This window comes from Microtus ochrogaster, chromosome 5, assembly GCF_000317375.1.
Source record: "Microtus ochrogaster isolate Prairie Vole_2 chromosome 5, MicOch1.0, whole genome shotgun sequence".
In the NCBI taxonomy this organism is placed as follows: Eukaryota; Metazoa; Chordata; class Mammalia; order Rodentia; family Cricetidae; genus Microtus; species Microtus ochrogaster.
Genome location: NC_022012.1, coordinates 14,488,535 through 14,510,815, shown reverse-complemented (window position 1 = coordinate 14,510,815; position 22,281 = coordinate 14,488,535). Strand labels below are relative to the sequence as shown.

Below are 22,281 nucleotides of genomic sequence, written 5' to 3'. Positions count from 1 at the left end.
TTTTTTGAGACAGGTCTTAACTGTGTATCCCTGGCTGCCCTGGAATTCTCTGTGTAGACCAGGCTGACTTCAAACTTCTTCCTCCCAGTTCTAGGATTAAAGGCATGCACTACTATGCCTTGCTAAAGATTTCATCTTGGTGGGAGGGTGGGGCTGTGTGTGGGTGGGGAGGATGGTAACAAAGGGCTGGTACTTTTAGGTTCTTGTCCCTTTCTGGGATAGCATACATCAAAATTAAATCAATTTATTTACTTATACTTTTTAAAAGATATTTCAGATTTTCTTTTGATATAAAATCTTTAGAATGACTTCAATCAGTAGGTGGCTAAAGTGTCTTTTTTTATTTGATTTTCTACCTGACAAGGTCCTGGTAGTCTACATGGACCCATAAGGGGCTAGACATTGAGCCTATTGGTAGAGCATTTGCTTAGTGTGTAGAAGGTCTTGGGCTCCACCCCCAGCACTACAAAGAAAACAAGGATGTCCTTGACAAATGCTGCAGCATCTACTGGTTTCTGTTGCTCCATTTGTAGACCTCACTCAGGGCTGGGGTTTGTAGAGAAGTATATGTAAGGAAAGGTAGCAGTTGTAGGGGATAGCAGACCCCAGGGCACCATTGCTAATGAGGTGGTGTAATCTCTCTGCTTCACCAGAGAGATTGACTAGGCAGTGCTCCCTCTGGTCTCTGATTCACTCAGCAGTTTCTTCAGGGTTGCTCACTCTAACTACCCCATATCTCTTACCCCTCCCTGCTTTGTCACCAGCAAATCAGTCAGCTTAAGCAAGACCCAATGCATGTAACCAATTATACTATAACTAGGACTGGGGAGTGGTAGTAGGTTTGCCCTTTCAACTGGCTGTGCCAGTGTTCAGTCTGTGCCTTGGAAGTAGCTATGTTTCCCAAAAAACTTAAAACACGAGATCTTCATTTTTGTAACTCAGTTGTATGAGTACCAAGTGTGAACTTTGTAGTGGCAATGTTGTTGTTTTGCCATGTCAAAAAGTTGAACGCATTTGTAGATTCTTTAGGCCCTTTCTGTTTAGGAAGGGGGAGTTTCAGAGTTGGTCCTCTGAGTACAGGCAGCAGTGCACAGCAGCATGGCTCAGATGTAATCCAGGAAGCCATAGAGTCACCTGGTGTTAGTTAACCTTGTGGAAGGAACATTGGGGAAGCCAAGGGTTGTAGATAGAAATTTCTGTCCCTCCCAATCCTGCAGCCATTCAGTCCCAAATAAACACACAGAGGTTATATTAATTATAAACTGTTTGGCCTGTTATTGCAGGCTTATTACTAATTACCCTTTCAACTTAAATTAACCCATAATTCTTATCTATGTTTAGCCATGTGGCTTAGTACCTTTTCTCAGTAAGGCGTTCTCATCTTCTGCTTCTGGATGATGACTGTGGCTCTGCCTTTTCTCCTCCTAGAATTCTCCTAGTCTGGTTGCTCCATCTATACTTCCTGCCTGGCTACTGGCATTTTATTAAACCAGTACGAATGACAAATCTTTACAGTGTACAAGAGCATTATCCCACAGCAAAGGGCAGCATAGATACATTTTGTTATGCTTCGTGGGATTCATGCAGGGTCTTGGCACCAGGTTGTATTTTCCTCTGTTGTAATGAGTAGGCTCTTTGGATTTTGCAGGCTGTGAATTCTAGTCCTACCTGAGACAGGAGAATTTCACCTGATAATCTGGTCAGTTGAGGTACAACAACATATGTGAGATGGGCAATGCATTTTATATATTAGTCAGAGATCCTTGAAGTAGGTAAGTTGCCTTTAAGGGCCCATGGAAAATCTGTTTAACAGCAAAGTATAGAGTGAGGACTTTTGAGATGAGGTCTTTATTAAGGTCCATGGCCTTTTTGAATTTCAGACTTTCTTGTGAATTGAGAATTAGGATTGCTTTAATTTTTTAAATTTTTTTCTTCCTCTTGAGACAGGGTTTTGTATAGACTAGGCTGTTCTTGAACTCATAAAAAAGTATTTTTTTTTCTTAAAGATATTATGCATACAACATTCTGCCTCCATGTATGCCTGCAGGCCAGAAGAGTGCACCAGATCTCATTGCAGATAGTTGTGAGCCACCATGTGGTTGCTGGGAATTGAACTCAGGACCTCTGGAAGAACAGTCAATGCTCTTAACCTCTGAGCCATCTCTCCAGCCCATAAAAAAGTATTTTATGAGTGTTTGGTCTGCATGTATATGTGTGCCTGTTGCCCTCAGAGCTGGTGTTGAATCAGTATCCTAGAGCTGAAACTGACAGATAATTGTAATCTACTGTGTGCATGCTGGTGACCAAACCTGGGTTTCTGCAGGAGCAGCAAGTGCTCATTAACCACTAAGCCATCTTTCCAGCCTTATGACCGTGAACTCTTAAAAGATCCTACCCCACACACCAGTGCTGAGTTTACTAGTGTGCACCATTGGCCTTTAGGTTACGTAGTGGTTGGGAGGATGTAGTGTATGTTGAGATTTCCTACAATAAGATGACGAGCAAGTGACTACATGGTAAACATGAAGGGGAAAAGGTTTAATAGGTCCCTGCTTTGACTTCTTACAGTATCAGTACTCATTGCCCTAAAATATTCCCCATATATGGTATATCATACAGAAGATATGAATTAAAATATTAAATTCATTATAAAATAATTAAAATATTAAATTCATTATTAAAATAATGAATTAAAATTTGTTTCTACTATTTAAATTTGACTTTGCATTTGGAAATTTGGATCTCAATCAGAGTAGTTACTAATGAGGCTGGTTATATGGGTCAGGGCTTGCCTAGCATCCATGTTTTTTGTCCCTGGTTTTTTGACCCAGCACTGAAATAAATATAATTCAAAGACTGTATAAGGCCTTCAAGAATTAAATCTTGTATAAAATGTAGCATGGGGTTCTCAGTTTGATAAATCTTTGTGTCCTAAACCTGAAAATAAATGATTCTCATAATGAATTGTGATAGACTTATTGCTGTTCATTGAGGTCCCCATATCCAGCAGTCAGATAAAGAGACCAGATACACATTTCAAGGCAGTTTCTGTTAGCCGGAATAGACCTTAGGTAAGGAGAGGTATTCCATAGGCTCTTACTAAACCGCTCAGGTCATTGCCTTGGTACATCATAAGATAGGAATATCTCAAAGCTGTGGTCCCAACTCCTTAGCTTCTCATCTCCTTCCCCATATTTACATTTTTCTTTTATTCCTTTCCATCCTAGTTCTACTGTTTCTTGAACCTCTGTTATTCTTTATCTCTAATAATCCTGCTGCCTGTCATCCTAAGCTCTCCATAACGCTGGTCAGATCTTATCTGATGACATCAAACCTTGGCTGTTCTTTTAAAAGTCATATTTTAAGTCAGAAGATCCAAGTAGGGATGCTGCTCCCTGATAGTGACCATCAGGTTGGCATCAAAACCTGGCCAAAGGCAAGTTACCCTAAGCCAGAAAACCTGGACTGAATTTTTCTTTGTTCTTTTTAAGGCAGCTTTCTGGAGCTTTCCTTCTTGGTTCTGCTTCTGGCAGCACTTTCTGGCATGGCTCCTTTAAATGGATTTCTCAGGCCTAGTCCTCTGGGTCCTGAACTGATGTATTCTATTAGCTCGGGTATATATGTCTGATCATAGCCCTTTGGCAAAATTACTAGAAGACTTTTTGCATATATCCCATCACTGATTCTTGCAAACCCAATGAATTTTGAGAACATTCAAGGACAAACATTTTGGTTTAACTCATTGACATTATTTTGAGATAAAACTGTTAGACCCCAACTCTGGGATGCTAACTCCTCAGGAGGGTCACCCCATGGAACCACTCACCAGTCCAGTTGATGCAAAAGCAAGAGGAATTTTATTCTCGTTTGCGCAAACGGGCTCCTCAGCCAGGCAAGGGATAGAAGCCCCGACTAGCTATTACAGGCTACTTTTAAAGGCAAAAAAATACATATTCAGGGAGGGAGTACAGTGGATTGTTTGTCAACTGCAGGGACTGGCTCATTTTAAGGGCATTTACTATGATTGGTTATGTCAAAGGCGGGACGGGCGGTTGCTGGGTCAGGTGAAGGACAAGGAAGCACCTGCAGGCTGTTGGAAAACATCTAAAGTTCTTGTCAGCAGGCAGGGTGGGGTCACAACTAGTTCACAAAAACATGTTTTCTCTAATTCGCAAAAACATGTTTTCTTCACTGACAACCAGAAGACACGTTATTTAGCCATTTAAAAAAAGGGGGCAATGAGTTATTAAACACTGTAAACTAAACCTCATTTATGTTGTCTTGATGGAGAAATAAAAATAATTACATTTTATTTTTTTAAACATTTTATGTATATAATACTCTATGTTCATGTTTGCCTGCAAGCCAGAAGAGGGCACCAGATCCCACTAGAGATGGTTGTGAGCCATGGGTGTGGTCTCTTGAAGGCTATTGGCTGAAAGATTCCCCACAGTAAGCCACCATGTGGTTGCTGGGAATTGAACTCGGGGCCTCTGAAAGAGCTGTCAATGCTCTTAACCACTGAGCCATCTCTTCAGACCCAGATTTTACAAATCTTTAACCAGTTTAGTAAGTTTATTGGGTAAATAAACTTATAAACCTTGAGGTACAGGAAGTTTACATAATAGTCTTACAAATCTTGAGATAAGAGTCATGCTGTAGCAAAAGTTTTAGGGTTAAAACAAAAAAGAGTATGAAATGAGTAGCAACAGTCACTATTGGGAATAGTCTATTCTTTTGTCGTGGTTTGCCCTCTTTTCTCTGTCATGCAGTCTGGTGGCCTGTCTAGCAGGGAACAGAGATTTTGGAGCAGACCTTTAAACACATATGCTTGGGTCTGGAGGAGGGGGAGCTATCCCAACTCCAGAGTAAGCTTTTCATTGAAGTAGAACAGGCATAAAACACATTTAATATTATCTATACCAAAAAGACACCTAAATTCCTGTAAAACTGAACCCAGTGGCCAAGGGGAGGAACAAGAGTAAGTTGAGAAGAAAGAGGGCTTAGATATAAAAACTCTTGAGCCCTTGCTTTTGACAGGATGTTGCAGGAGGGAGATGAGAGACACTGGGTACCAGGTACCAGCCAGTGAGGAGTGTATGCTGAACGTGTGCACGCCACAGCTGGCCGGCTCCTTCAATCTTTCCTCATCTAGAACTAGAACATACCCTTAGAGATCAAGGGCATAATATTAGGAGATAACAAATTGTAACAAACCTGACTCTTGGCTTCCACATTTGTAACAAATTACAAAAACACAGATCTGTCAAATAACTTAAAATGAATATCCCCACAGTCCGGAGTGGGGTGGGGGAGGGACGGAGCAGATAACATAAACATTTGGTAGCTATCTTCATTCATACATCCAACAGTTGATTTTCATCTTGGCTTTTCCAACAAAGGCCAGCGGTATCCCAGTGGACCCCCTGGCTCAGGGATTAACCCTGTGTCTAGCTTTTCTACAAGTGCCAAAAATGGGTGCTACAGACAAACAGGATCCTTACCTACACCTCCAGAGGTTTTCTGATTCTACTTTTCTCATAGTCTAAAGGTTGAGAACCTGCAGGTGTCTCCCTCCAAATGCTGGGCCCATCTGATTTCTTGTCTCCCAGTATGCTGGGACCCTTTAGGATCCCAAGGCCAATCAGAAAAAGGTAGATCTGGTGAATGCCCAAATAAAAGATGAGGTCCCAAATGTTTTGGGTCATTTAGAGAATCATGTTTGACCATTAATAAATTTTAACAAAGAGAGGCTTTTATTCACATAACTGGCATCAGGTCTGTTGTAATAAAAAGAAAACAGCATGAGAGAGAAACACACCATGCTCTGGATTCACATGGAGGTTTTTTTTTTTTTTTTTTTTAATTGGGGGAAAGGGAATGGAAAAAGGGGTGTGGGAGGGTTGAGTCTGGTCTCTGGGGACAGGAGCAGCAGGAGAGAGGCAATGGTGGGGGGAGGGGGAACCGGCAGAGAAGGAGAGAGAGAGAGAGAGATATTGAGAGAGAGATGGGAGGTGGGCAAGACCCACCTTTTAAAAGGGAATGTAGTGAATGTGCACAGGAGGTGCCTTTCGTGGTTGCAGCTGAAGACAGCCTGTCAGGACCCCAAGGACAGGCCAACACAGATGCCTGAATACTAAGATTCCTCCCTTTTTATTATAAAAAGGTGAGGAGTTAGAAGGGGTATCAGGTGAGGCAGGGATGAGATTGCTGTGTTCTCGTGGCTACTTCCTGCTTATGGGGAGGTATTGTTCATCTTTGGGGAACCTGAGAAAGCTGGGGTGCTGGCCATATCCCAGAGTAGCTGGGTGTTTGATTTCACTGTTCTGGCTCTGTGGAATTGTTAGGCACCACTTGGACTGGCAAAATGCTGTTTGAGGTGGATCCAAGTCTACTTAAAGCACCTGATCCTTTCTCATCACCACAGCCTTACCTGGACACTCTCCTAGTCAATCTACCAGGAAACACGTGGTTAATTACTGAGTGCGTCATTGTAGAGTTAGTATCTCTAGGTGCTGCTGGTCGTCACCACCTGGACCGGTTTGGTAATCTTGTGCTCCAGTTCTGTGGTCAACAGCTGGTAGTCCTGCAACAATAGCTGATTAGGGTCTCCAGAAAACATCCCAATGAGAACAAGGAGGTATAAATGGTGGCACAGTTCCCATGAGTGAGGCAGAGAAGTGAGACCCAAGGGTCTGCAATTTCCTAGCGTCCCAGGAATCAGAGAGGGTTGATTTTAAGACAGCGTAGGCTGCTCAGAGATTCATTAAATGCATAACAGGGACCAAGGGCTCTGAGTCCGAAAGAGACACAGTCGCCTGGTACCAGGACTTTGAGAAAAGCCAGAGGCAAGAAAAGGACTGTGCTTGAGAAAGGAAGCCTCACATCCAGGGTAATGGTCAGAGGTGGATAACCTTGCCAGAGACCCAGTTGTTGGTATTGAATAGAAGGAAAATCTGTCAGCAGATGAGAAAGCAGATTTGTTGCAGATGGAAGAGAGTGGATCTGATAAGGGTGGGGCAGGTGGGTAGCTCTGCCACAGCAAACATGCTGAACCCAACAAAGTTAATGTAAGAGGTTTATTGGTGGAGGGGGAAAGAGAAAGGGTGAGACCTTCCATCACGATCATTGGTAGAATGTTGCAGAGGTCCCATATCAAGATATAAAGTGTGGGAAAGTGCATTTTTGGTAGGCTTCTTCCCCATGAATGAGGCAGAAAGAGAGCCAATGGCTTTTTATCAAGCGAGGTTTGCGAGAAAGCACGAGTTACTTGATGAGTCATCATTCAAGGAGCAGGGGCCAAAGAACCCGAGGCTCTGAGAAGCGGGACAAGCAGAGGCTGCCCAGTGACTCATCATGCAAAGGGGGGGGGGGGGGGCAATGGCTCTGAGACTGAAAGAGTTGTGGTTGTTATGGTAAAAATAAAACGCCGCAGGTCACCGAGTGGCAGCCGTGGGCAGCGGGCCATGAGGAGCAGCAAGTCTTAGGCAGGGAGCCACATGGCAGGTGAGAGACTGAGATGGATAGACATGCTGTATATAGAGTGAGGTTGGATATTTATTTAGTGGGTTATAGAGGGGAAAGGGAAAAGGGGGAAAGGGAGAAGAGCAGAGAGAGAAAAAAGGGATGGGGAGAAGTGGGGAGAAGGGAGAGAAGCAGAAGCCTCTTGGGAGAGAGATGGAAAGGAAAAAGCTCAGGCCAGAAGCAGAAGGAAGATCTGCTTGCTTTGAAGGGGGAGTGGGCGGGGCTTATCTCTTAAAGGGACAGAACAGACTGTTTCAGTGATTGCTTGACACCAGGGGTTAATGATGTCAAAAGGTGAGAAACCATGCTTGAGAGATGAGTCCTCATTCGTGGAAAATGGCCAGAGGTAGAGAAGAGGGTGCTCCCTAATCGTGCCTGTGTTAGATGGGTTCCAGGGACCTGGCATGCCTCAAACTGCCAGTGGGCAGGAGGAAGTGCCAGGAGTGCCTTTCCTGGTCAGGGAACCAGTGTTGTAATTTAAAGAAGAGAGAGAGAGAGAGAGAGAGAGAGAGAGAGAGAGAGAGAGAGATAGATAAAGTTAAAGCCTTCCTTTTTGTTTAAACAGAAAAAGGAGAAATGATGGAGGAGGGTCATCTGTCTATGTGTTACTTTCATTGGTTAATAAAGAAACTGCCTTGGTCTTTTGATAGGCAGAAAATTAGGTGGGTAGACAGAACAGAATGCTGGGAAGAAGGGAAGTGAGGCAGACGCTATAGCTTTCCTCTCCGAGCTGGACGCAGGTTAAGATGTTTCCCCGTAAGCCACCACCTCATGGTGCTACACAGATTACTAAATATGGGTTAAAGCAAGATGTGAGAGTTAGCTAATAAAAGGCTACAGATAACAGGCCAGGCAGTGTTTAAAAGAATACAGTTTGTGTGTTGTTATTTCTGGGGCTAAACCATGTGGTCGGGAGCCGGGTAGCGAGAACACAGCCTGCTGCTCCTTCTACTTTTTTTGGGGGGGGGGGGGATTGCTTATTCCCGTAAAATTTCCACTTAACATCTAGGTTTCTTTTTAAAATTCCAAGTGCATTGTTCAAGTTGTATTGTTAATTCTTATGTATTTGTGAACTTTCTAATTTTGTTTTTACTGTAGATTTTCTAGTTTGAACCAGTGTAGTATGAAAAGATACTTGAATACTGTTATGCCTAGGTTATGGAGCCCCCCAAAACCAACTAGGAGACCTGAGTCCTTTATGGAAAAGCAAAGAGCCTTTATTCTTACACAAGTTTGTAAACTCTGTTTCTCTGTGTGTCCAATGTATTGAATTGGAGTGATCAGAGAACCCCAGCTCAGTTGGGGGTGGGGTTTTATAGTAGTAAAGATAGGAGTGAGTGATTTCTAAGGTCAGGACCCCTGATTGGCTGACATTTGTCTAGGGATGTCCTGGTGAAAAGCTATGGTTGTGTGCTGGCAGGCAATCCTCTCTACAATGCTTGGAACATTAGGAATTTCCTTTGGATGGTCTATTCCTGGGTGGTACCTGGTCTGTGGTCTTTCTTGGAAGCAGGTATTGCCTCAGGGTAAACTACTGAGACTCAGGCCTCTATTGAGCTTGTCATGGCTGGGTCCTACAGATACTTTTAAATCTTTTTACATTTTTAGACTATTTGTTAAGACTCTTATCTTGGAGAGTATGCCCTATCCATTGTGAAAGATGTATTTTGTGGTTGTCAGATGGCCTATCTTTAGATTCTTTTGGTATAACATGTCTTCCTCATCCAGGGTTTCCATGGCTTTGTGTTTGTTTAGTCAGGATCTGTTATATGCATGACCTTTTTGACATACAATATTGTATAGCAGGCAGGAAATATGTTCATACTTACTTGTTTCAGATACTTAGACACGAAAGTATATGGTATGATGTGTCTGCAGTTCTAACTGATGAATGGACCCCCGAATCTTTATAATTTATAATGGTTTTGTGTGCTCCTTTTTTTCTACCTGAGTAGCAGGCAGGAATCAAATACCTAGTCTTTCTATGGTCAGACTTGAGTGAGGCTAAACTGTAGTCGATACTAGCTCTCGTGTGTCTGTAAGACAAGGAGATTCTGATCACAATGCCTTAGAGTCAAGTAGAATTTAGGAAATAGATTTATTTTGTGTATATGAATGTGTCCTGGTATTTATTTGTTTGTTGTTTTTAGCTTGATACAAGCTAGGTTTATCTGGGAAGAGGGGGACCTTACTCTAGAAAATATCTCCATAAGCTTGGCCTATAGGCAAACCTGTGGGCATATTCTTGATTGATGATTGATATGAAATGGTATGTCCTGCTGTGGGTGGTTCTATCCCTGGGCAGATGGTCTTGGGGTACATAAAAAAGTAGGTTGAGCAAGCGAGAAAAAGGAAGCCAGGTGCTAATAATTAACAGCATTCTTTCATGACCTCTGCCTTAGTTACTGCTTCTAGGTTTCTGCCTTGACTTTCCTTAGTGATAGACTATAATTGGAAGTGTAATATGAATAAACCATTTCTTTAGCAAGTTGCTTTTGATGTTTCATCACTATAGTAGTAAGTAATATGGTGCTTTGTCTATATATCATGTATTTTCCAATGCCCAAGGATGCCCACAAAGGGTATTAGATCCACTGGGACTGGAGTTAATACATGGTTATGAGGGTGATCTTAACCTCTGAGCCACTGCTCCAGCGCAGAATGTTGTATTTTAAGCAACTTAATGTGCTTACTTTCCTGAGCCCTTTATATGTGCTTATTGTGGGGTCTGATAATCATTGCAAAGTGATGTTTTAGGGACATACCCAGATTAATGTCCCCGTTCTCCCTTTCTCACTACTTTGTACTTGAATAGTCATTTATTTTGAGAGTATAGATTGCTTTGTTATATAGTGATTATGATACCTGTTGTCGAGGAGTGTTCAAATAATTCATTAAATGGAATTATTATTTTAGGTTAGCATTTTTGATATATACATGCACACATAAATACATTTAGGTTTTAGTGTATCTTAGAATATTGTATTAGTTACTTTCATGTTGCTGTGATAAGAAACTAAAACCACTTAAGAAAGAAAGGATTTATTTTAGCCTGTGGTTTCAGAGGGATAGGTGGGGAAGGTGTGACATGGCTGCCTGAAGTAGATAGATCACATTTTCATCTGCACACAGATGAGAGAATAGAAATAGGATGATGAGTCTTATAATAAAGCCTTGAGGCCACCCTGAGCAAGGTATAGTCTCAAGCAAGGATCCACCTCCTACGGGTTCCATAATCTTTCTAAACAGGACTGCCAGCTGAGGACCAGTCAAATACATGAGCCCATGAGCGTCTTTCTTCTTATACAACAAATATATACGATTCCTCAGTCAGTGCAGGTGCTGTTAATGAATCCATATTACAAGGTATACATTTTTAGTGGTTTTCATTGTCTCACCTGTAGAGAGCTTGATGACTGCTAAGTGTTGCTTTTTGATTGATGTCAATAGGAATCTAAGTCATGCAGAGTTTGATGACTGCTAAGTGTTGCTTTTTGATTGATGCAGATTAAAGAGAAATGAATATCATCATTTTCCACTTTGATACTTGAGTTTCCCTGGCGTATCCTTGGAGTCACAGAAGAATTTGATTACATATTTTACCATTAAACTCAAAGGATGGACGTTACCAGTTTGTCCTGTGGTGAGTCCTGTTGTTATTTTTGAGACAATCTGTTGTAGGTCCCTCCTACCCAGTGTAGAGCCAGAAGTCTACCAGTATGTTGTGGAGTGCTGAGGTAGGCCCTCTAGTGTGTGCTTGGGAACAGACACTGCATAATCCATAACTGATTTTTGTCATTATAGGCAAACTCAGAGTTATATTTCTTAGAACTTACATTTCCTTGGCTTTAAAGCAAAACTGATGTATTTTTCTTGGTGGGCAAGGCAGTTCACCATTGCATCTTCTTGCTGTAATAATTGCTGCTGTGGCAGTATAGGTTACTAGGGTTATATTTGCAAATTATCTGAGTGAACTGAGTTATGTATTAATTGCAAACAGATGAACTCCCATCCTCACCGTTAATGTGGGCTTTTTTTTCTTGTTTTCAACTTTACTGAAGCATGGTAAACAAAAATTATATGTATCCAAGGAATGCACCGTGATATGTTAGTATGTGCTGTGAAATGACCCCACTGGCAGACTACTGAATGTCGTATTTATACCTCATAGTTAGCATTTGCAGTGGGAGAGGAGTGGAAATAAGCTCATTTAAGATCTGTTATTTCACAGAGTAAAACTATTTTTAAAATTACAACAGAAAATGTGATTAAAATCAGAATTTTCCTTTATCCACACTGCTCAAAGTAAACATCATTCACATTTTGGTAGCTTTTGTACAGTTACATACAGAGGCACAAATGCATTTTTCAAAATTGATAGATGCTATCTATACAGATTTATGGCTTTTTGGCCATCAGTTTATACACTAAGAAATTTTGATGTCCTTGAAAAGTCACCTATGAAATACGAAATAGTGGTAGAAAAGATTTTCTAGAGTTATTATCCAGAAATGAAAGGACATAAAATGAATTATTTTGCATATGCTTCCAGACTTCCCTCTCCCTCTCTAATTCTCTTTCCTACTTCTCACTCTCTCTGAATGTGGGCTTTTTGGCAGCTTTGGATTGTTGTATCTTTTTCTAGGAAGTCCTCTTTTTGGGGCCCAAGTCTGCAGCCAAGGAGAAGAAACAGAGGGGGAAAGCACATTGGTTGATTGCCTGAAAAACTATAATAAGGTATGAAGACTAACCTCATTGCATATGGAGGTATACATCTTTCCATGCAGACCAGTTTGTCTCTAGGGATTACCAAAGAGAATAATGCCCCTGACAAGGGCTAATTATCATAGGAGAGGAACATTTTCATACTGCTGTAATTATATTAGTATAGTGTTTTTTGTGATGCCAAATGCCAGGTGTTTTAAAAATTTTTTTAATATATAATAGTATATTATATATTAAAAACAATAAGAAAGCGAAAGTTTCATTTTTCTCAAAGACTTTGTTTTTCATATTTACCCCATTTATACAGTATGTCCAGGAGTATTATTAAGAAAGAAGGAAGATGAGAAAGGGCAGTGTGTGGTGGGGTGAAAACGTTTGGAACGTGTCATTAGGTTCCATGATTAGAGTAAACGGACAGAGGAGCCTATCTAGGACCCTCAAGCCCCACGGTAGGCAGTGGGAGAACTTGCAGCTCTCTCTGATCATTGGGTTCACCATCCCTAGTCTCCTGAGAGGATTGGTGGGGATATTAACTTGGTTGAAGCAGGCATTTTTGGGTGGTTAAGGATTTGGTGACCTTTCAGGGTGAGGCTGTGGATTTCACTCAAGAGGAGCAGTCTACAAAGGACCCAACTCAGAAGAGCATACCTAGTGATGTGGCAGTGGGGGACTCTACAAAGCTGGCCTCTGTAGGTAAGCTGGTAGTTATTCTCGTATGACAGATGCTTCCTTCATGTGGAGCTGACACATGGACTTAGTGTGTTTAGGATCTTTGTCAAATCCATTGATAACAGTGATAGCAGTTTCTCTTCTAATATATTTAAACATATGATATTAGTTTTATGGGGATGCATAGCAAACTTCAGTGCCTTGTAAATGCTGTCTGTGTGCTTCATTACTGTGCTGTATGCCTAGCACACTAGCTATTTTTTTTCTTTAAGATTTAGGGTGGTGATGGATGTGTACCTTTAATCCCAGCACCTAGGAGGCAGAGTCAGGTGGATCTCTGTGAGTTCGAGGCCAGCCTGGTCTACAGAGTGAGTTTCAGGACAACCCAGGGCTACTCAGAGGAACTCTGTCTAGAAAAACAAAACCAAAAGGTTTATTTTTATTTATTGTTTTGTGTGAGTGCAGGTACACATGTGCCAGCAGCGCCCCTGTAGAAATCAGAGGGCTGCTCGCAGGGCGTCAGTTCTCTGCTCCACCTTGTGAAAGGGAGGTTCATTCTCATTTCTGCCACCGCACTTCTGGCCAGTTCTCCTGTTTCCGCCCCTCATCTTACTGTAGGAGTGCTGGGACTGGGATTACAGCTGTGTACCATTGCTCCTAACTTAGCATTTGGTGTACTAGTCTTGTCGCTGTAATAAAACAGAGTAAATAAGCAACTTGGGGAGGAAAAGGTTTATTTGGCTTAAGGTTATAGTCTATTATCAAGGGATGTCAAGGCAGGAACCTATAGGCAGACCCTGAAACAAAAACCATGGAGGAACACTTACTTCTTTGGCTTGCTCGTCTACTTTTCTTATACAGACCTGGCCCTTTTGTATCAATTAGCAATCAAATAAAAGTTCTGCAAACTTGCTCACAGGCTAATCTGATGGAGGTAATTCTTCAGTTGAGGTTCCCTCTTCCCAAATGTGATGTTGTCAGTCAAGATGTGGGAAACTTTTTACCTCAGGAACTATCTCAGTGACCCACGGTGGTATTTCTTAAAATGTGGATCACCTAGTTCTGTTGAAATGTATGTTTATATTTCTACCTTTGATGCATTGAATAATAATTTCTAGTTAGTATTCTATTTCTTATGACTTTATCTGAATTAGGTGAACTATAATACTTATAAAATTGTTTATTGCCTAGGATTTATTTTTGTCTGTTTGATTAAAATGCTAGAGCATCAGAAATGCGAATATGAAATTGATTTGTATTTCAGTAGTCAGAGATTCTTGGGATCATGGGATAAGGCTTTGTCTTTTTAGTCTTTCTGAAATAATTAACTACTTTTATTAGAATTATAGACCAAAAGCTGCATTTGATTGTGCCTGCCTATAATCCCAGTAGATTTATAGGTTTGAGGGGCTAATCTGGGCTACATGGGACTTTCCATTGGGAAAAAAAAATGTATTATAGACCTGAATCATAGAAAAGTTTGCCACCTCTTTCATTAATGCAACTTTGTCTATGTATAGGATGTCAGACACTTACCAAGCCCAGTGCTTTGACTTGTTTGACAAAAGAATTGGTAACCGCAAAGAGAGGAGTTCTTCAAGGTGAATGTTTGTGAAGAATAATATTGATCAGTGGCATACATCATTATCAACTCTCCTTTATGTCTATCCCAAAATTCTGTGATCTCATGAAATAGTATTTTGTGATTCAAGTTAATTGCTTTTTGCTTTTGCTTGTTACATCTTTTTGAGTGACTGTGTGTCCCAGACTGACCTGGAACTTACTTTGTACACTAGGCTGGTCTTGAACTCAGAGACTCACTGTCTGCTCCTGGAGTGCCAAGCTCATTGTTTTATTTATTTTTCTTTTTTTCATCTGTCTGTCTCTCTATGTTTGTGTGTGTGCTGTGGTAGAACAGTTTCAGTTATATATCCTGGGATTTGCCTCAAATGCTTCTCTCTCTCTTTCTTTTTCATTATGTATAGTTTTAAATAGTTGATTCTCCAACCTTAGATTTGTGTGTGCTGGGATTGCAGGTGTACATCACCATACCATGCTGTACTTTGATGATATTTCTTTCTTTTTCTTTTTTATTTCCAAAAAAAAATAATGTTTTTATTACCACCACATATTAATTTTGACAGAATTAATATTTAGCGAATTTTCCTCTAAATCTCCAGTTTGCCTAACAGGTTTATTTAAAAAAGCATGGAGACATTTTTAACTTCTTTGATATACTGTTTTATTATTTAAATCTAATCTTATTTTGTGGGTTTAATTCCAGAATTGGAAAAACATCTACAAACCAAAGATTTAACACTAGAGCAAGGTTTTTTGACAAGACATACCTTCATGGAGACACATCAGGTGGTAAGTTCAATAAACAGTATATTTCCTATTTTATGTACTTAACCAAGATGTGGCAGTTTTTTTAAAATCTAAAGTTAATATGAAACTGGCCTAGAAGGCATTTTCTCATAGGTAGACTTGGCTTCATAGCAAACCAAAACCTATGCATGACAAATCCCTGGTTGAATTTTCCCCAAAGGCACGTATCTTATTTAGGTGAGGGAATACCTTGAAAATTATCTCCATATTTTAGTAATCATGTGTCTTGAGTTCTGTTAGTGGTGAGATATTTATTATTTTATGTGTTCTGACAAATGATAAAGATGAAAATCTCCCTTTTAAAGCAGTAAATTCACTTGTAATGACATAACACTTTGAAATGTCTTGGGAGTGTGTCCCAACATCCATGAGTATACAATGTGTACAGAGTGAGTGTGGATAGAGAGATGTTCTAGAAATACTGAGACTTGAGACAGGTTATAGGGACCTTAGACTTCTATATATATATTTTACTTCCTCTTTCAGGATGCAGTGACCTTTGAGGATGTGTCTGTGGACTTTACCCAGGAAGAGTGGACTTCACTGGATCCAATTCAGAGAAGCCTTTACAGAGACGTGATGCTGGAGAACTACCGGAACCTGGCCACAGTAGGTGAGACTGCCAACATTTGTTCTAGCTTCATAAACTAACAGAAATAAATAGTGTTCTAGAATGTGATATCAGCTCAGAGAACAGTGAGAAATAACAGATTAAATCCCTTCCTTAATATAATTATTCCATCATGGTAGTTCTCAACCAAATGGTGGTTAGTAGTATAACTGTTACTATACTAATAGTGTTATTTTGAGATTCTTTCTCCTTTTGACTTGTTTTTGTATTATGGCAGGGTCTTACTCTATAGCTCAGACTGGCTTTAAGCTGTCAGTATTCTATCTCAGGCTTCTGAGAGCTGGAATTACAGATGTGTGCTATCAAACCTGGTTGTTGTTTTGATTTAGCAATCTTTATGAATCTGTTTTTAAAGATAAGATAAAGATTATTTTTTCCATGTAAGGATAAAGAGTAATGGCTGGGTATGTTTCTTTGTGGTAGAGTGCTTGTTTAGACATATGTGGCTTTGGGTTTGATCTGTATCCCTGGGGAGTAGCGGTAGTAGTGACTTTATAACACTTTCATTACTTTTACTAGATCTTATTGGGAGAAATAGTTTAGTGCATTTTATTTTACATTATTTTAAAACAGACTTTTCATTAATAATGAAGTCATAGGAATATTACATGTCATTAAATAGTATTTATTTATTTATTGGCAGTAGTGGGGATTGAACTTAGGACCTTGTATAGTTTAGGCAAGTGCTCTACTACTGAACTATATCCTCAGCCATTTTTTGGTATCTCACTAGTTAGCCCTGTAGCCATGACTGGCCTGAAAGTCGTGACCTTTTTGCCTCAGGCTTGTGAATGCTGAGATTACATGTAGAGATTGCATGTATCCATCAACAGACTTGGTCCTCACTGGTGTTTCTTAAAAGTGCATTTAGTTATGAATGGATTTGGTGGGTCAATAGCATAAACATTTGTATTTTGAGTTGTTAATAATTTTAAGTATTTCTTGAGAAATGTAGCTTCCTGTCATTGTGGAGTATGTCTGAGACTCCAGTGATGTATCTGTCTCTGTTTAGGAGGTCAGTTGTTCAAACCCAGCCTGATCTCTTGGTTGGAGCAAAAAGTAGAGTTGACAATAGTGGAGCAAGGAATTCTCCAAGGTTAGTATCTGTTGAAAACGTTGCTTGTTATTGTCAAGTTCTGTATGTTTGGAAGTGTGTCAAAGGAACTGTTAGAAGATCACCTTGAATCTGAAGACTGAGGTCCTTGGAACACAATTTTAATAGGAAGAGCTAACGTATAGCGTCTGTGATGTACTGCTTTCCCCCTTTTCTCTGATTATCCTATTTACCATCCCATTTAATTTTAATAGAAAAATTTGTTAATTACTATTTCTCTGACACCATATCCTATGCTGGTCAAATTTTAGACTTAATGCTTTAATCTTTCTTTGCTTAATTATTGTTTAATGTGTTTTAATATGAAAGAAAACATAAATGAAGTTCTGGCCTGGAACTCAACTTTATAGACCAGGCTGGCCTTGAACTCACATATCTGCTTGCTTCTGCCTCCTAATGGTGTGCAACACCACACCTGGCCACATAATGTGGGTTTTTGCCTGTTTTTAAAAATGTAACCTTTCATTTGTTGTGCAAATCCTTATATATATATTTTCTGGCTTCACTTTAGAATGGGAAATGCACCTTAAGACAAAAGGGACAGCACTTGAGGAGGATATATTTTGGTCAGATAGGTCAAATGGAAAGCAACTGGTAAGACTCACAAATGAAATTTACTTTTATGTTTATGGGTGCTTTGCCTGCACATACGTCTGTGTATCATGTATATTTCTGGTGGCCTTGGAGAACAGACTAGGGAGGGCATCTGATTCCTTGGAACTGAAGTTATAGGCAGCTGTGACCATGTGGGTGCCGGGAAACTAACCTGGGTCCTTTGGAAGAGCAGCCAGTGCTTTTTACCTGAGGCAGCTCTCCAGCCCCAGAATAGCTTTCTTTTCTTTTCTCTTCTTTTCTTTCCTTTTCTTTTCTTTATTTCTTTCTTTCTAAAAAAATTGTTATTTGAAAATATCTCATAAAATGTATTTTGATAATATTCACCTCCCACTTCTAAATCCTCTAAGACCTGGTAACCTCCACTTCTCTATACCAACTCTGTATCCTTTTTTTTTTTTAAGCATAAGTAATCTACCAATTTGAATTTGTACTAACCAAACCACTCCTTGGTGTGTGTAGGGCCACACACTAGAGCATGGTTGACCTACTAGGAACCATACTCCTTGGGGGAACAAGTATACTTCTTATTGTCCCAGTTCAGGGTAGATTAGGAATTCACGAATAAAAATAGATACAAATTAAAGATACTTGATAGAAATAGCTATCACAGGCAAGGGAACTCTTATCTCTTTCTCTCATTTTCTTTCTTTTTTTCTTTCTCATTTTCTTTTTCCTTTACCCCTTTTATCAGACGAGCTCACTATTACTCAAGGTAGACTAAGCCTTCAGAGTGTTGGGACTGCAGGAGTAAACCAACATACTCAGCATAAGTTAGTTTAGTGTGTCAGAATTCTCACAAGTACACATTCCTCTGCAAGTCTGAAAAATCCTTTAATCATTTTTTTACCCTTTGTCAATAGGGAAGAAAGCACAATGGAGGGGTGCTTGGCAACTCTATGCAAGTTGGAAGAGTTTTCAGTGAAGATGCATGCCCTCAGACTCACGTTAGTAGGCTAAATACAGAGAACACGTCAGAGAGTAATTTGTGTGGAAAAGACTTGCTGCCACCACATAAAGAGACGTCTACTGAAAAGAACATTTTTCAGTTGGACCAGTGTGTAAAATCTTTCACTTTGACTCCAGATGTTTCACAGAAAATGTGCTCTCTGGGAAAATCCACTGAATGCAGTGACTGTGGGAAAACCTTCCTTACCCACTTAGAACTTGAGGCACATAGTTCTTGTCATAGTGGAAAGAGTCAGTGTGGACAAGCTTTTACTCTTCCTGTAAGTCATAATGAGCATGTTGTAATTCCCCCTGAAAAAAAATACTATGAATGTAAGAAATGTGAAAAAGTCTTTACACATCCTATCTACCTTAATGTCCATATGCAAAGCCACACTGTGGAGAAACCCTATGACTGTAAGGAATGTGGGAAAGCCTTCACTGAGCGCTCAAGTTTAATTGTGCATCTACGCCAGCACACTCGAGAGAAGTCTTATGAGTGCAAGGAATGCGGGAAAACCTTCATTCAACCCTCACGCCTTACAGAACATATGAGAAGTCACACAGGAGAGAAACCATATCAGTGTGACCAGTGTGGGAATGCCTTTGCATCTTCTTCTTACCTTACTACACATTTGAGAACTCATACCGGAGAGAAGCCCTTTGAGTGTAACATATGTGGGAAGGCATTTACACGTTCCTCTTACCTGCTAGGTCACATACGAACTCACACCGGAGAAAAGCCCTATGAATGTAAAGTATGCGGGAAAGCGTTCAGTGGTCGTTCTTGGCTTACAATACACTTACGAAAGCATACTGGAGAGAGGCCCTATCCGTGTACAGAGTGTGAGAAAGCCTTCACCAGCTTTGCTCAGCTCACTGAACATATAAAAACTCACACTGGTGAAAAGCCCTTTCGTTGTAAGGTATGTGCAAGGACCTTTAGAAATTCCTCATGCCTTAAGACCCATTTCCGAATTCACACTGGAATAAAACCATACAAATGTAATTACTGTGGGAAAGACTTCACTGCACGGTCAGGCCTTACTAAGCATGTACTAATTCACAATGGGGAGAAACCCTATGAGTGTAAGGAATGCGGGAAAGCCTTCAGTACATCCTCTGGCCTTGTTGAACATATAAGAATTCATACAGGAGAGAAGCCCTTTGAATGCTATCAGTGTGGGAAAGCTTTGGCTCATTCCTCATCTCTTGTTGGACATTTAAGAACTCACACTGGAGAGAAACCCTTTGAGTGTAAGCAGTGTGACAAAACATTTACGCGGTCTTCTTATCTTCGTATTCATATGCGAACTCACACTGGAGAGAAACCATACGAGTGTAAGGAGTGTGGGAAGACTTTCCCTGAGCGCTCATGCCTTACTAAACACATAAGAACACACACTGGTGAAAGGCCCTATGAATGTAAGGAGTGTGGGAAAGGCTTCATTAGTTTTGCTCAACTTACTGTACACATAAAAACTCACAGTTCTGAGAGACCTTTTCAGTGTAAGGTGTGCACAAAATCCTTTAGAAACTCCTCCTCCCTTGAGACCCACTTTCGAATTCACACTGGAGTAAAACCCTATAAATGCACTTACTGTGGGAAAGACTTCACTGCTCGTTCAGGCCTTACTATACACTTAAGAAATCACACTGGGGAGAAGTCCTATGCATGCCAAGAATGTGGAAAAGCCTTTAGCACTTCCTCAGGCCTTATTGCACACATAAGAAGTCACAAAGGAGAGAAACCCTTTGAATGTGACCACTGTGGGAAAGCCTTTGCTTCTTCCTCTTATCTTAATGTGCATTTGAAAATTCACACTGGAGAAAAGCCCTTTCAGTGTACAGTGTGTGGGAAAACATTTACATGTTCTTCCTACCTTCCTGTTCACATGCGAACTCACACTGGAGAAAAGCCTTTTCAGTGTATAATATGTGGAAAGTCATTTTTATGGTCCTCGTACCTTCGAGTTCACATGCGAATTCACACTGGAGAGAAACCCTATGTATGTCAGTACTGTGGAAAAGCCTTTACAGAGCACTCAGGCCTTAATAAGCATTTACGGAAACACACAGGAGAGAAACCGTATGAATATAAGGAATGCAGGGAATCCTTCACTGCTTCTGCTGATGCTAATGAACATGAGAATCCCCATTGGGGGGGAAAGCCTTTGAATGTAAAGTATTCAGAAAATTGTTCTGGAAGCCCTTGATCCATCCTTTGCAATCAGAATTTAGTCTATAAAAGTCTTATAATAATCAATGTATGAAAGCATTCAATTGTCACTGCTGTAAAAGCAACTCATTCTGAGTTTAAGGCTATGGGAGAGATCAAAATCCCAAGATCGGTGAACTCTGTCAAGGTTTGTACTATAGGAGATGAAAATCTTTAGTGTTTCCATGTGTGTTGATGCAAGACATGTAGAAATGTTATAGTTTTTAAGTTTCTTAGTTCACTTGTAATCTCACAGTTGAGAAAAATCTTACTGAAGTTTGGGAAATAACTTTTTACCTTTGACTTTATGTGGTGGTTACAGACTGAACACAAACTACGTATGTGTAAATAGGGGATTTGCTTTAGTGTCTTGAAGTTTTGGATGGCAACACATGGATTTCCTGGGTGCTTCTAGATGAACTTTGAATATTTCTATATTTGTGTATTTTTATGACTTCAATTATAAATTTCTAAATTTCATTATAGGTTTTCCTTTTTAAAATATTTCTGTTTGATGTGATTGAAAACTATTGTTTATACCTGGGTCTAATATATGTCCCATGCTGGCATTGTGAACTAATGAACACAGTCACTACTTATTTCGTTTGTTGTCACATGCGCCCCTCTTCCCCTTTGTCTTTTTTTGAGTTACTTTCACTTTTTGACCTTGACGAGTATGAAAATCATGTAGTCTAGACTGATCGAGCTCATGGTAGTCCTGGCTCAGTCTCCTTAGTGTCGAGATGGCAGGTACAAGCTATCATACCTGACTCTAACTGTCTTAAAGTAATGTCACATAGTGTTTACGTACTTACATAAGATGATTTGGGTCTGACCAAGACAACCCCTTTCTTTGAGTTCCCAGTCTCTGGTAGCCGCTACCCTTTCTCTGGTTGGAGTTTAGCTTTTCTTTAGTCTCTACTTGTTAAGTCATGTAGTAACAAGTAGTATCTGTATTAACTATTCTTAGGTTTTTATTTTTTATTTTTTGTGCCAGGGTCTTGTCGCTCAAACTGACTCCCAAACTCCCAGCCTTTCTGCTTCAGGCATGTGCCATCATATCTAGCTGTTTATATGAGTTTAAGTTTACATGGTAGAGCTGTGTTGTGGTCAGTTAATTGTTTTAGGACATTTAATTATCCTTTGGTATGTCTATGGATACTTAGTTTCCATACCTTGACTGTTGGGAGTATTGCTGCCTTGAATGCTAGTGTAGCTGTCTCTTTTTAGTTAATGATCTTATGTCCTCAGATGCAGTCCCCAAAGTGGGTTTGTTACAGTAATGACACGTGTACTTTTAATTCAGTATGTATGGACTATTCTGTAATGGCCATCAGTTCATATCCCCAGTGATGTACCTAGTCTTTTTATTGCTTATCTTTTTACTTTTTTCTTTCTATGTGCCATTTTGAAATGTGAGATGTTTCATAAGTTTTTTTTTTTTTTTTTTTT

General features: G+C 40.1%; 1 protein-coding gene across 4 annotated transcripts in view; it reads left to right on the top strand.

Moving 5' to 3' along the window:
• Window positions 1–22,243, top strand: part of LOC101989151 (zinc finger protein 26) — a 76,553-nt gene extending 54,310 nt beyond the window's left edge. For 2 of the 4 annotated variants that reach the window (XM_026779321.1, XM_026779322.1), the window contains exons 3-11: window positions 11,032–11,167; window positions 12,170–12,261; window positions 12,834–12,942; window positions 14,439–14,519; window positions 15,203–15,288; window positions 15,793–15,919; window positions 16,950–17,033; window positions 17,563–17,645; window positions 18,527–22,243. In XM_026779321.1, coding sequence (XP_026635122.1) covers window positions 11,143–11,167; window positions 12,170–12,261; window positions 12,834–12,942; window positions 14,439–14,519; window positions 15,203–15,288; window positions 15,793–15,919; window positions 16,950–17,033; window positions 17,563–17,645; window positions 18,527–20,827 — 2,988 coding nt within the window. In that variant the 5' untranslated portion in view covers window positions 11,032–11,142 and the 3' untranslated portion in view covers window positions 20,828–22,243. The remainder of the gene's footprint in view (window positions 1–11,031; window positions 11,168–12,169; window positions 12,262–12,833; window positions 12,943–14,438; window positions 14,520–15,202; window positions 15,289–15,792; window positions 15,920–16,949; window positions 17,034–17,562; window positions 17,646–18,526) is intronic. The other 2 variants (XM_005346851.3, XM_026779323.1) reach the window with 2 other exon arrangements.
• The last annotated feature ends 38 nt before the right edge of the window (window positions 22,244–22,281 follow it).